The 15,382-nt window shown below is 46.4% G+C and overlaps 1 protein-coding gene across 1 annotated transcript in view; it reads right to left on the bottom strand.

The window, feature by feature from the left end:
* Positions 1-8,310: 8,310 nt before the first annotated feature.
* The window catches only part of dchs1a (dachsous cadherin-related 1a), a 70,310-nt gene continuing 63,238 nt past the window's right edge, over positions 8,311-15,382 (bottom strand). Inside the window, exons 15-20 of the mRNA XM_076146210.1 lie at positions 15,113-15,324; positions 14,618-14,769; positions 14,164-14,294; positions 13,060-13,346; positions 12,828-12,969; positions 8,311-12,382 (exon numbers count right to left, since the gene is read on the bottom strand). Of these exons, the coding sequence (XP_076002325.1) occupies positions 9,783-12,382; positions 12,828-12,969; positions 13,060-13,346; positions 14,164-14,294; positions 14,618-14,769; positions 15,113-15,324 (3,524 nt within the window). The 3' untranslated portion in view covers positions 8,311-9,782. The remainder of the gene's footprint in view (positions 12,383-12,827; positions 12,970-13,059; positions 13,347-14,163; positions 14,295-14,617; positions 14,770-15,112; positions 15,325-15,382) is intronic.

The following is a 15,382-nucleotide window of genomic DNA, read 5'->3' as shown; positions in this document are numbered from 1 at the left end:
CCAGATTGGGATCAATGGCGAGGTTCTTGGGTAAACGTTTCAAGTTTCAACGCCACTAACAAGTGCAATAAACCTATCAGGAGAGTCAGGGAGATGTCAACGTGCGCGCTCGTTTGGAAGAAGCCTAATCAGCCAAAATAAGTGGAAACACCTGCGCTGGTTTTCCAGGGGTGTGACAAATCTCCTTCTAATCTTACCAGCTTTGAATCTGCACCTGTGTTGTGTTTCAGCCTGCATAGCTGCGAGTGTCAGAGCGCCCATAACTAACCTACTATCACCCATAGTTCACCAGTATTCACTTAAGCACAACATTGCTTTTGGCCGTCATGTACTGTTTAAAGCTAAATGCCTTAAAGTTTTGGCCCGGGGATACTTTGCAATATTTTCCAAACTAAAACATGTAGCATTTAATATATGATCGTTTAGTGAGAAGAGAGATGAAAATGACTTACACCTTTGAGTGTGTAGCGCACGTTACACTGCCAGGATTGTGTCAAGACGGCCGTATTCTTTCAAAGTCGTTATTGCAAATAGCTCCTAAGTACTCATTTGACCAGAACGTTTCTTTTTGTTGCTGTCAGCGCTGTTTAAAGTCCGACGATCGGAGGCTGCAAATTCCAATAAATTCCAAAGTAAAGCAAAGCAAAGAAGATGAAAATGACACAGCGTCCTTACTTCTGCCCATTGTTTCCATTGTTCCTGATTTATGTCTCTTACAGGAGTAGCGTGGGATGGCAGACGTATCTATTGGAGCAGGTGCTGACTGTTTCATACCTCAGATACATCAAACGGGATACAGTTTTGAAGTTTAACGGAGCAAATCTGCCTGGAAAGTAAATGTATATATATGTGGCAGCGTGTAATCTCTCTCCTTGGCAGCTGTGTACAATACAGGCAGTGCTAGTTGTGGACTGGCTCACTGTTGAGTGGGAAACCTTCTGAGACTTCCATTTTATGTTTGTCAGTGAAATGGCCTGTGACTATTCCTGTAGCACGAGCAGCGTTTCCACTAAGATTTGCAAGGTGGAAGGAAACTGTCCAAAGATCCTCCAGTGTGCCAAAGTCCCAAGGAGGAATCTGTCCAACTCCAAGAAACTGATCTCAACGTGGCAGGTTCTAAATCCTTACGTAATGTTGCGAGGTTTGAGATCTAGTTCATGAATAATATACACATTTGGGCCATTATGTCTGGTTTGCTTTGGCTTCCTCTGAAATAGATGAAGAAATGTTAAGCGAAGAGGAACTGATAATCCCCCGCTTAATCTTTCCCCAAACCGTAACCAAAGTTAAATGTCGCCTCCGCCCCTCAGAAACCAAAGCTACAATTGTGCGCAACTGTTGTTCTAACCTTCAGCAGAGATCTCCACTCTTGCCAATAACAAACCTAATAAAGTGGAGGAATTTGTCATGCAGGTGATTTGTTGTGGGCCGGCTAACATTTTCCCCCCCTTGATCACAATCCAATCTCAACAACCGGTGAAATCTCATTGTTTAATTTGTCCCATAAGAGGGGATTGATTGATTAGATTCACTTGATGCCCGTCAAATTTGCCACCACCCAAGTGTTCAGTTAAGGTAACACAACCTATCAAACCAGATACAGGAAATCTGACACATGAGCGCTTTGTTTCCGCTTATTCAGACGCTAATGATCTCACAACCCTGTTTGACCCAATGGTGGCGCTAAAGAAAAGTTAAGTTACAGTTTGAGACCTTAGAAGTGGATAACAAGGAGTCGAGGAAGCAAAGATTCCCAGTCAAACCCTAATACGTTATGATATTCAAGTCCAGTGTGGGAAATGGAAATAGGAAAAGACTTTTGTTTGGAGAGAATCAGTTGAGGACACAGCGGTTTTCCGAAAGGTTCTGAGAGAAATTTCCCATCACAGTATCAGTGATGGGAAACACTTCGTCATCAGAGCAGCGGCAGCACTGCTGTGAATCATTATACAACCACAAAGCTCTCCATTTTCATTCATGCTATAATGTTTTGGCCCAGACGTCTGACAGACTGCAGCATCTTTTCACCAAATTGGCATAATTACCTTGGTGTCATTATAAACTTGCCTTAGTTGTCAGCATTAATAGTCACACACATAAAAGTCCTTATAAACACTCGCGTCATCTCCATCTCAAAACTTTCAGACTAAATCCTGAGTCATTCCGAGCAGAATTCCTGACAGAACAAAGGAAATCCAAGCCGCGCATAAGCAAATAGTCGGATCAACAACCAACAGGATGGCCTGCGTCAGAGCCCGATCTGTGCCGACGTCACAAGCAGCCACAGTTTCATAGCTTCGAGGAAATGGGTTAGAAATTCCAGCAGCATTCTTAAGATTAGCTGCTAATTTGCAATACAGACTTAGAAAATGTTCAAGAATAAATCAAACTAAATCTGAGAAAATGGGGCCAGACAGTCAAAGCGGTCCTCAGACATTTGTCAAATAATAAACGTCTCATCAATGATTTATGGAAGTCCAATCTCATCATCTGTCTCTTTTGCGCCGTATTCTACACAATTACTGCAACAAATCACTGGGACAGAATGGAATTAAGCCACAGGCCGCTTTGCACTAAACGCTTCTGCAGTCGTCCACCAAACAATGCCTGATGAAAATGAATTAACAATGAAGGTCGAATTTAAATACAGTAATTTAATCATGGTGAATTTAAGACAAAAGTTAAAAAGGGGCGAAACAAATCAAAACAAAGTAAAGCCTGAAACACAAGCAGATGGCCCGGTAATGGGAAGCAGGTTGGGCTGGTTGCTAAGTGACAGGGGCTAAGATGAGGGTCCATAGTTCTGGCCGCGGTTTTTCAGGAAAAACACTTCTCCTCCCTCTTCTGAGCCGCCTTCTTTCCCCTATAGTGCTGTGGTTCTGACGCTGGCGGGGCAGGACAGGAGGCAGGCCCCGGCCAAATGAGAAACAGACCCCCTTCGCCCCACTATTGCCTATTTCTCCCTGTGGCTTTTTTTTGTTTTCAAAGAAAAAAAGAAAGGGCCTCCAAAAATAGATTCGGGGCTCGCGTGCCAATGGGTTCTGAAAGCTTTTTTTTCCCTCTCCCTCTAGTCACGCAAGTAGCCTGGCAAGACCTTGAGGAGAGCGCAGGGAAAAAACACACACACACACACACACACACACACACACACAAGTCGTAAGAGACACGCGGATCGGAGGGGGAAGAAGAAGAAGAAGAAGGGAAAAAAACCTTCTCCGCCGTGTTTGGAGAAAGGATTGCGGTAAGCTGAGGATGGAGCATCCCTGGAGCCTGGCCCTTTGCTCAGGGAACAGGGAGGGGAGACTTCCGTGCAAGCTGCAGGTATGAGGGGTTTATGGGTAATCCTAGCATGACCAGAGAGTCCTCTTGCTGGTCCAGGCCTCATTTTCAATGAGATGGCACCCTGAACTTCTCCAGAGAGGAATTCTGATCCTCACCAAAGGGCCTGTAGATAGACCAACTAGAACCTGAACGCAAAGATTCACAGTCCTCATATCTGTAAGCGCACACACACACACACATACACACCCTTCACTCTCTGCACACTGACTGATCTCCACAGCTGTTATTCATCTTACTATCTGTCACATCATAGACTAAGTCATCAAGATGAGATCACCGCCTCGATTGTAAAGAAGGAGAGACATGATGGAGCTACCTTTGAAAGGGTGCCTGTTTTGGTAGCTTCATTATAGAACACAAGACAGTGAAAAGGACACATGCCCCAAGCTCTTCTCCAGAAGCCATGTTAAAGACATTATATGCCCCAGTCGTTATAGTCATTATGTCTTCAAGGCTACACAAGAACCTCTGCAGCTAAAGGGCAAGAAGCTTCACTGGAACATCTGAGAAAGGGTTAATGTTTTCCCTTCTAACCCTAAAGACAGCTAGCCTGCTGCAAAGACAACATGTGACACCGGGACACTGACTTTGTAACTCAGCGGGAGGCATTCAAGCCCAATCCATCTGTTCTCTGTACCTTCTTAAAGCTGTTTGGGGTTCTGGGACTCCCAGGAGCTGAACCCAATGGTGATGGTCAACTCAATCACTCTCTTATTCAAATGTAAAGGGAACTTTAGACAAGTCTTGCTCAAAAACAAGGCCTTTTGAATCTACTGAAGGAGAGTTAAGCTCCAGTGGACTTAGTTCATGGTTCTGTTTTGGTCTCTACCAGCTGGTGAGGAGAACATCCAGGTCCTTATCTTCTTAGCTTGGATCATTTCTTCCAGGTACTCCCACCACCAAAGACACACAGCTTAGAGTGAATTGGAAACTCTAATAGACTGGTCTATATAGGGACCAACACCAAGTTGACAGCAGGAGTGAGAGTCATGAGGTCAGAGGAAACCAGTTATGAAGATGATGATGGTGATTTTGAATACAGGACGTTAATGTTGTCACGTTGGCCAAAAACCTGTCACCATAGAGAGACAGATTTTAAGGTCTGACCCGTCGCATTAACGCCGTCAGCGCCTCCACCAGAGACTCACTCTCCAATCATAATCTTCACCTGCCAGAGAAAACACTGTTTCTATAGTTTTCACAGAAACACGCCGCCGCTGCAGCTATTTTTAATGCTACACTGTAAATAGATTTTGGTTCATTTAAAGCGTGCACACTCACTTACATGCTTGATCGAGTTTATAATTCATCAAAAGGTGTAATTTCACAAAGTGAGACTTCCATCTTTGTCAGGCCCCACAGATGTCTGGAGGAATTTTTAGAAAAAGAGCAAAAAGCTGGCAAGAAAATAGTAAAAAGTCAATGTGCTGCTGTTTTACTTTAACCCAATAAAGTCACTCCTGGGAGAACTTCCATATCTCTGTTTAGTTTTCTGTGTGAGAAGTTCAGTCTGCAGCTTCTCACTGTTGTCTTTTTTTGGTCTTGATTTTGTTGAAGTGCAGATCTGCCTGTTTAAGATTACACAACAATTCCAAATCACTCCAGGGCAACAAATCAGTATCAGAAACGAACAGACTCTGATTCTCTTTGATTTGCGTCAGACAGGACTGGAGTCTGTAACTGTTCAGTGTGGTCTCTGACCTGTGGAGCGACATTTAGAGGCTCTTATTAAAAGCTTTAAACGTGTTTCCATGTGCTGTACCTTCACTTAACACTGCATGGGAGCTTTCTTACACGTTAGATTTGCCTTTTTTGCGACTTTCTGAGACTTGAATTTACATAATCACAACATCTTGTCTTGACTTTGACTTGAGCCTTTTGATGGGAAAGACTTGAGGCCTTTCCCAAACTTTTCCCAAACCTTTCCCATATCTTTCCCTAACATTAACAAAATCATTGCTGCATTGTGACTACAGAACGCACAATTCAATGTCTTGATTTGGGACCTGAGTGCTCACTTTCTTACTTAATTGCGACTTGAAAAGCAAAGACTTGGTCCCATCCCTGCCGCATTACAATTTGGAATAAATATGTTCATTTTGGCGAGCAGGGAGCTTCCAATTGTCTTTATGTTGTGTGTCTCTGGTCTCTGGCTTATTGCAGTTATTTATTTGAATCACTGAATGGTATTTTGGAGCCAAATGAAAGGTCATCAATCCCATTAGTCCACAAGTGTTGGCACGGAAGGTTTCCGAACTGCTGATTACTTGGAAATGCTGCTTTCTTGTACTGGCAGCATTCGAGTAGCTTAGGTGATTCATGGACGAGTTGGATCAGTGTTAAGCCCAGGTGTGGATAAGTGTGCTTATGGGATGCCAGAAGTCAGTGAAACAGAGGTCTTGTGATGGCCCACTTCAAGTCCCCAAAGATGCATCCATCCAGACTGAGCCAGAGCCATTCCTGCAACATCCCAGACTGTTTTCCACACACTCCTGTGATAAAGCTCAGACCTTCACCAAACTCACCGGCACGTAATAAGTCAGGAGAAAAAGGAAAATACAGAAAATCTCCCAAAGACAGTCAGAGTCCTGTTGTTATTGGAGATCAATCTTTCAAACATGCCAGATGAAGGTAAGAAGAGAATGATCTGATTGTTTGCTTACCAACATGGCACAGTTAATCTTTAATTATGCAAATGATTTGAGTTTTTGCTGAAATAATCCACTTTGTAATTGAGCCACGCAGCAGCTGAACGTTGAAGCATTAATACCCGACACCTTTCACTCAGAACGTGCACAAAGGCGCCACGGCAACAACAACTCGGATTTTGTTCTGTTTCAAGAAGAGAGAAAAGAGAGAGAACGCTGCTTTCTCTTCCCTCAAGAGCACTAACGGCAACAAAGGAAGCAGTTTCAACAATGCATGAAATTAGTAGATTCGATTAATTCTTTGATCAAAGCGTGGAACTGATCAATATGAATTACCACACTTTTTTTCCTGAAGTGGGTTGAAGGATTTCAAAGGGTTCATTATCCCCCTGTGGTAGGAGCCTGAGCACAGGTAGCTTAATGAGCACACAGGGATGAATAGGAATGAATGTTCCTTTATGAATAACTAGTAATTAACTATCTGAAATTGATGAAAATGGAAGTAAAGGCTCAACAGCACTGACGTCTCTATAAAAGGCTGTTAAGGTTAAAGTTGCATGTCAGCGAGGAGGAGAGCGGGCAGCCTGGCACTGCAGATTGCATGTTAACAGAGCGTCGTCCTGCGTATCCACTCTGTGTTGACGGGAAAATGATAGATTTGGCTTTGGTTTACGCCGAGCCTTTAATTTGAGCTTTGAGTAATGACTTGGCTTTTGCCCTCTTACTCATATCATCTGAGTCGTGCTGTGTACACTGGCCTCTCATCTAAGGTGCTCGGTTTGGGTCAAACTATACAACTCATAACCTGCAGCGGGCTCGGCTCGGCCAACTCCGCCCATTTTTCCAGAGACAAAAACACATCAATTGTCCGTGTGTGTGTGTGTGTGTGTATGTGTCTGTGTGTGTGTGTCTGTGTGTGTGTGATGGCTGAGGGTACTGCAAGGTTTGGGTTTCAGTTGCAGCAGTGGGAAGCTGGCCTGGAAGCAGACACAGCTAGTTTGGTTTCAGGTCTGTTTCATCAGGCAGCAGGAGGGTTGGACGACCTTGGGCAACCCCAGAGTGATGCAATGGGGTTCTCATACCAGGTGGGGCTGCGTACTCAATACAAATCTACTTAGTGTCTGTACTGAAGTTACTTCATTTAAAAATGAGAGACAAAACGCCATTTAGACTCATATTAAAGCTGTATGATCACATCAGTGTCAGACGCCGGAGCTTTGTGTTTGCTTGATGGAATGAAGTAGAAGATCACATGATTATAATTCAGACTTTGTATGTCATTATGTAAACAAAGAGAATCCTCTGAGAGTCAGGATTAAGTTCTAAAAGTAGACGTTTTTACTTTCCCCTCTGCTCCTGTGATGGGATCGGGGGAATACAAAGCAGAGCCAGCATTGAGAGAGAAGCAAAAACAGGATAACACAGCAGGGACAATAACAGCTCAGTAATCATAATTTTAGAAATGATGTAACAACAACAACAGTTCCATACGCCCAAAGACTAAATTTTAGATTTGGGATTAGGTGTGGTGAAATGAGAAATGGCTGCCATTAGCTTCAGGTCTGAATGCTTTTTCCGTCACGTAATGGAAAGACAACCTGCATTTGATGGCCATTAGAGTTTGGAAACCACAATTTAATCTCAGTGAAATGTCTTTCTGGCAAAACAGATGAATGCGCATTAGAATACAAAAGCAGAAGGGGGAAGAAATTTGGATCCACGGTTTCATGTGGCGCTAATTTGAACAAACAAATATCAGAAGAATGGGATCAGGCTGAACAGGGGAATTTCACGCATGACAACTCCGACTTAGATTAGGACTCGCTTATGTTTTCCAACGTGCGCAATTACCTCTCGCAAAGCCGTGTTCTGTTTTTGATAGAGCGAGCTTTGGCATGACTTTTCACGAGATGGAGGGAAACTTGTTCTATCCAGATACGTGTCAGTTTGTGTCAGTTACCATCATTTGTGCCCATCAGGTTGTCAATAGTGCTCCAATGCAGCCATAAATACAAAACGTGGCTCTCCTGTGATATTTTTTTGGAGAGCATGGAGTGCAGGTGAGCCTGGGTCATTCATCCCTTGCGGACAGTAGCTGCGATATCACAAACACGCCCTTGATCCTGCAGGAAATGTTGTGAGTGTGAATCAACAAAAGCATGGAGCATCATAGACCAGACCGACTTCAAAGGCTTTTCAAAACCGTCTCGACCCTCAAAGGCAAATTCTGCTCCCTATTTTGACACGGTTGAAATGAAATCAGTCGGGAGGCGGTGGTTACTTTATTCACATAAGTACTTTAATCAGGCACTTTGCTCAAAACATTAGTCTGGGCAGGCCGAAGATGATATGTGTGACATGTAGAGGTGTTTGTCTTCTGAGTGGCTCCATTCTACGCGCAGTTTGCATCAAAAAAAGAGAGAAAAGAACGAAATGTGACCGACTGGTAACACTTTTCAACACAAAACAACACAAACAAAAGTACCTTCATTCGAACAAATAGGTAGTTTTCATGTATATTTGGCCACGTTTAAAACTAATGACAACGCGTACTTCTCCGTTTGTCAAATCTGGCTTGATATCATGAAGGCGAGTCATGGTGATGTCATCCAGATTCAGGCCGTGCATGACTCTGGGCTGTTCTAATGATGGGGCATGTATGGAATAGGCATCTGAGTAATAGCACATACAGTATATACTACAACATCCTGGTATTATGGCTGAACCTGTAGCATCACACACATTCTGCGGTGGTGTTTGGACATTCATAAACGTACGACTTCATTCATATTGCATCATATGTAACATGGTTAGTATTACCTTTTAATCCGTATAGTATTCTTCTTCTTTTTTTTAAATGCTTTTATAAAGGCGGGGCATAAAACGCGGCCCCGGATAACATTCTTCTACACTTTGTCAGTAAGTCTGTACAACACATAACTTCTCTGGACAGGAGTTACAAAAATATGTGGTCCACATGTGAGGACACCAGGGTTTGATCTTAGATAATGTTGCTTGTGTTTGCGCTGATATCAACCCGACATCAGTGGATTTGACCGCCGATGGAGCAGATTTTGACACTTAACGCACAACTAACTACACATTTTCAGTTACTTTTACGACGCCAAAGGAAACGTAAGGCTCAGTGTGATTAATTCATAAAGCCACGACACGTGAAAGACGAGAGCGCTGTGTGTTCCAAGTTCCAATCATTGTCCTTGAAAGAAAATAAAGGGAAGTGCGTGGAGGACGAGGACGACTTCTCTACATTCCGCACTGGCAATTTACCTTTTTGATGCGAGATCAAATGGGCGGTTGGTGGGGAAAACAATCTGATCACACAGCGGCGAATTCTGACTGATGTTTCATTTGTTCAAGACGTTTCTTCTTTTATAAATATTTACACGGATCATGTTACAATAATCATAAAGCATTAATGAAGGTCTTCATTTGAAAAACCAGGAGAAGGTTAAGGATTACAAGAGATGGAATCCACTTACAGTACAAATAAGTATACAGTACAGGCTACAAATATACAAATATAGAAATATGTTCTGAGGTTATAGCAACCTTTAGACACTTTAATGCCGTTTCTTGTCAGTATAAAAATATAGACAATGCTTTTGTACAAAATATTGACATCACGTATGAATCCCCCTTTGAATGTGCAAATTAACACTGATCAACAGGAGAATAAGGTCCAAAGAGAACAGCACCGACTCGCTCTGGGTCAGTGGAGCGAATCTGGGACAGCGGTGACTCAGCCCAAACCTATCAAAGACTCTGCAGCTCTTAAATCCTCAGCTCCGCCTCTTCGCTGTGTTCCAGATTGTGCTCGGTGGCGCTGATCACAGACGCCGACGGTCCTTGAGACACGCTGAAGGGCGTGACGGCCGGGGAGCGAGCTGCCAGCGGCGACAGGGACGGGGAGAAACTCGGAGACATGGCGACAGAGGAGATGGATCCCTCGCCGCTGAGGGGAGACCTCCGTAAAGACGCCAGGTGGGGGAACGTTCTCCCGATGGCGGGCTTGGGAGGTACAGTCTTGGCCCCTGGGTGTGCCACGGAGGTTATAAGGGGCGGCGGGTCGATTCTGGGTTCCGCCTTGGCTTTGTGATGAAACGACCTGCGCGGGTGGGGAGGCGCTGTTTCATCTTTTAAACGTGCTATTTCTGTGAAAACGTTCGCTAAGGGTTGGAACTGTGGACACCAGTTGAGCAGGTAGTCCCAGTTGTAGCTTCCTCTCAGCTCCTCATCACTGGCCACGATGGCTGTTAGCGAGCCGTCCACCGCCGGCTTCCCGTCCTCTGGGAAAGCGTAGTCCTTAGGGTGCGAGATGCTGAGCCCCCGTCCCACGCCCACGTATCCAATACCCTCGTCCCTGTAGACCGGCACCTGGCCAGCCAATAGCGTTCCGTTCAGGCTGCCCAGCTTCTTCCCTTTGAACCAATGGGTGGAATCGATGGAAGGCTCGCAAGACACGTCGGAGAGCTGGTCCGCGTCCTGCTGGATTCCGGAGTCGGGACCTCGGGCGGAGATGCGCTCCTGCATGGAGGAGGAGATGCTGGAGACTCGGGGGTATTCGTTTATCATTCGGATCTCGTCGTCCTCAGCTGCTTCTGCCTCCGCTGAGCCGCGGCCGCTGGAGTGCGAGGGATCCAGGGAGCCTCCGCGGGTGTAAGGGCCGCTGCTGTTCCCCCTTTGATCTGAGGCGTATCCGGGAAGCGCCTGGTGGTAGATCATTTCATTCGCTGCTAGTTTAGTCTCTTCCAGCTTATGTAGCGCTGTGCCCAAAGTCGGCGCTCGGACACACGCCTTCTGCTCCTTCCTCTGCCGTCGCAATTTAACGAAAAACAGCGCCAACGCAATTAAAATGAGGATCACTATTGTCCCCAGTGAGACTGCAATGACGCTGATAAGCAGCATATTCATATCTGTGCTGAGGCCAAAAGACGTGTGAGTCACATCGATGGTAACTTTGGTCGTGGAGACTCTGGACGTCCCCAGAGGGCTGTGGGCGCTCACGTCCAGGGACATCAAACGCACCTCTCTCTTAGCACGACCTGAATGTCCTCTGTGGCTGTCCATCTTCAAGGTAATGTCCCCTGTTGACGCGTTGACTTCAAAATAAGGCGAACTATCGGATATGGAATAGAGGACAATCCCATCCACACCTCCGTCCTCATCTTTGGCTTGCACTTTGCCAATGACCTGACCTTTCATTCCTCCTTCAGGCACTTGGAAGGAGAAGTCTGAGGAGCTGAAGACAGGATCGTACTCGTCCTCCCCCGTGACGTAAACCAGCACCGTCACCGAGGCGGAATAGTTGCCGGCATCCATGGCAACGGCCACAAAATGGAAGGAGTCCACCTTTTCAAAGTCAAAGGACGAGCGAGTCCGTACTTCTCCTGAAGTTTGGTTGATGAGGAAGGCATCTCGTCCGTCTTTCGAGTTGTCCAACATGTAATATCTCAGCTGTCCAAAGACGCCTCTGTCATGGTCGATGGCGTGTAGCATGGTCACTAAGGCATTCTGGGGTTGGTTCTCTCTGATGCTTGCAGTTACTTGTTTGAGGGGGAAGAAGGGCCTGTTGTCATTGATGTCCTTGACCTCTATGCTGACGGGGGCTAAAGCGTAGTGACCTTGACCGTCGGTGGCCTGGACAACAATCACATGGGATGACTGCTTCTCGCTGTCCAGAGATCTCCTCAGCCTCAACGCTCCAGTCCAGCTGTCCACCTGGAACAGCTCTGTCTCGTCCCCAGAGCTTATGGAATACTGCACCTCTCCGTTGGGGGCGGAGTCTGGATCGGGGGCGGACAGATGCAGGATCTCTGTCCCTGCGGTCGCGCCCTCGTTCAGGACCACACTGTACTCTGCTCGGCTGAAAGCTGGAGGGTTATCGTTGGCGTCTGTCACGCTGATGATGATCGGCACGCTGGAGCTCCGCTGAGGAACGCCGCGATCTGACACCACGACCGTCAGATTATAACTCGGCACGGCTTCGAAGTCCAGCTCCTCCACCAGGATCAGACTGCCCACTGTCTGGAAACCCCTCCCCTCCAAGAACCGCACGCTACTCTCAATCTGGAAGGCGTTGCCCGAGTTGCCGCTGGCTATGGCAAAATCAAAACCGCAGTTGTCCCGGGACAGGTCCCCATCTGCAGCTTCTAAGGTCAACACGGTGGATCCAGGGAGGCCATCTTCAGACACCGTGGCTCTGTATTCTGATTGATGGAACACCGGCGCGTTGTCATTGATGTCCGACACCTGCACGTGCACAGTGGCGATGGAGGAGAGGGACGGCGTGCCTTGGTCCCGAGCCTCCACCACAACCAGGATGGAGGGGTTCTCGAAATCAAACTCGGTCTTCTGGTTGATGAACAGAGTACCTGGAGGACACAGTGACAGGACAGATCAAAGACGTGGACATGATCATAAAAGCAGCAAATTCATTGTAATCCTCAGTCCAAAACTCACAGCATTAATGACATGAAGCATTCATTATAAAGGGCGGGCTGAAATAACCCTAATCAATCAAGTGATTCATAAAATTCCAGATCAATTTCGCAATTATTGGGGCGTTTAAGAGGGAAAATATAGGAATCACTTGAGGCAAAGGAATCTTAGAAATCATTTAGGGAGTAACAGATTGTTCTTAGATGTTATCTCCATTCAAATGTGAAGCAAATAAAATTACACAACCTGAAGAGAAACATAAAATATGTTGCAATACTTGAAATAAATGATATGATACAAGTCCAGTAATTGTTTTTTCTTTCTTGGTGATGTACTCAGCTACAAATCAGGAGCTACATGTACAGGCAGACGTCTCACCATTGCTCGGATCAATGTAGAAGATGCTCCTGCTCGATGACATCACTCTGTAAGTGACCTTCCCGTTCTCCCCGGAGTCACGATCGGTGGCTGTGACTGTGATGACGGCAGTGCCGGCGGGAAGGTGCTCCGATACGGTCACCTGATGGAGACACACAGAATATGAATATGCAGATCTGGAGGTGTTGTATGGAGGTGTGCAGGCCGGACCGGTACGTGATGGGTTCTGTACCTGGTAGAGGTCCTGAGTGAAGGTGGGGGCATTATCGTTCACGTCGTCCACCAGCACAGTGAGGTTGGCTTCACTCTGGTGCTTGGAGTCCGATGAGCGGATGGTGACAGTGTACCAGGTCCTGTCCTCGTAGTCCAGCGGGCCGGTCAGAGACACTCCTCCTCCGTACCGGTGAATCCCAAACATTCCCTGGCTGCTGGGCTCCATGTGGAGCGTGTAAGAGAGCGCCGGCCCCGAGTCCACATCGTTCCCTGTAACCTGCGTGATCACTGTGCCGATCAGAGTGTCTGTGTGTGTGTGTGTGTGTGTGTGTGTGTGTGTGTGTGTGTGTGTGTGTGTGTGTGTGTGTGTGTGTGTGCATGTATGTGTGTGTGTGTAACAATGGCGTGGGAAGAAAAAGAATCAAAATTTAGTTTTCTGTGGGGACAAAGAGTCCAATATCAGATCCCTGACAGCGCGGTTTTGATGTTCTGCAGGGAGAGAGAGGTCCTGGGCCGAATTTAGGAGAAGATTTTCAGACATTTATGTTACAGATGTTTCAATTTTATTGACTTTATTTCAGGCTACATATGTGAAGCAGATTCAAGTCGAGCTCTTTGTTTACTGTTGGATTTAATAAACGTCTCTCTCTCTCTCTCTCTCTCTCTCTCTCTCTCTCTCTCTCTCTCTCTCTCTCTCTCTCTCTCTCTCTCTCTCTCTCTCTCTCTCTCTCTCTCTCTCTCTCTCTCTCTCTCTCTCTCTCTCTCTCTCTCTCTCTCTCTCTCTCTCTCTCTCTCTCTCTCTCTCTCACACTGGCTGAAACGTTTCCATCGCCATGCCATTCGGAAAGCAAACTTGGTTTTAACCTAAACAAAAACCAAGCTTGCTGCGGCGGCATGATCTGAATTTTAAGACGCCGGACTTCTTCTCTTTATTGAGGAATATCCTGTTCTGGAAAGCCTTGAACTAATAGACAGGAAATGAACAGAGGAACTTGGCAATCGCTGGTTTCATAATAGGGTCAGACTTTTCTCACTGAGTCCCACTGAGCGAGCTGCTGGGGAGGATGATGGGAGGCTTTGTGATAAGATCGCCGGCTCAACTTCCACTGTGAAGTTCACTTACCCTCAGGTACTCGGATCTCCTGCGGCAGAGGAATCATGGGGCTGTTGTCGTTCAGGTCGATGACAATCACCGTGAGGGTGGCGGAACCGGCCAGCCGCGGGGTTCCCCGGTCTGTTGCCGTAACAACCAGCCTGAAGCCACATAATAAATGTCACTCTTTGTACATTATTATGAAACCGGTTGCGTAACAGTTCAACCACCCCCCCCTCATCTCAGATTAGCTTCTATGTATCCAGGACTGGACATTAAAATATCCAATTATATTTGCAATTTCTTTCAGTTTAAAAAAAAGGGAAAAGTGTTTGTGAAAGGAAGTTGCCATGGCGACAAACACTAAACCCTGCACGCCGAGCTGAGGGGAACCGCACGGCAGACTCTTAAGATACACTCTAACCACAGGAGGGGAGCTGAGCTGTGCAGGGAGAGACGGAGGGACAGACGGAGAAACGCTCACTTTGTTTGCGTCCAGATCTCTCGGTCCATGATGGCGGCGGTGGTGATGCTGCCGGTCAGCGGGTCGATCTTGAACAAACCGCTCATGGACGACGACCGGATGGAGTAGGTCACCTGACCGTTTTGACCCTGGTCCAGGTCGTCTGCTGCAACCTGAGGAAGTTACCGCCCAAGTTGGAAGTGAAAATGAAAATACAAGAAAGATTTACAACAGCTGTACGGAGTGTAACGTGAACTGGTGAGCAATATTGGACTTGGACGTCGGATTTCATATAAATGGGTTATGTGGCGCTGGATTCGTGGCACAACAGATTTGAGATATTCAGCGGGGAATTTGAAGACGGGAAAATGGATGGAAGGATTTCTCCACAGCGCTGACACTATCCAGATTGCCAAAGCTTGAAACTGAGTGCTCTCTATTCTGCAACGTCTCACTCAAACAACAGCCAAACATAATAAATGTGTGTGTGGGGGGGGGGGGGACTCGCTACCGTACCTGGATGATGGGAAAATGGTAACCCTGCGCCTCGCGGATGTAGGCGAAGTAGTTCTGGAGTTGGAAGCGCGGCAAGTTGTCGTTGACGTCCTGCAGGATCAAGTTCACAGCCATGTAGGAGCTGTAGGATGCCGTTTCTGCTTTCACCACTAGGCGGAGTCTTGGCGTCTCCTCAAAGTCCAGTCCCTCAGAGTTTTGGACCCAAATTTCACCTGATTAATAACAATGAGTCACAGAACGGACATATGAAGTACTGCAGGTTTAGAATAC

This window comes from Genypterus blacodes, unplaced genomic scaffold, assembly GCF_046128005.1.
Source record: "Genypterus blacodes isolate CSIRO-AG114 ecotype Tasmania unplaced genomic scaffold, CSIRO-AGI_Gbla_v1 ptg000032l_1, whole genome shotgun sequence".
Lineage (NCBI taxonomy): Eukaryota > Metazoa > Chordata > Actinopteri > Ophidiiformes > Ophidiidae > Genypterus > Genypterus blacodes.
Note: the sequence above shows the minus strand (reverse complement) of the source record. Positions and strands in the feature narration are given on the sequence as shown.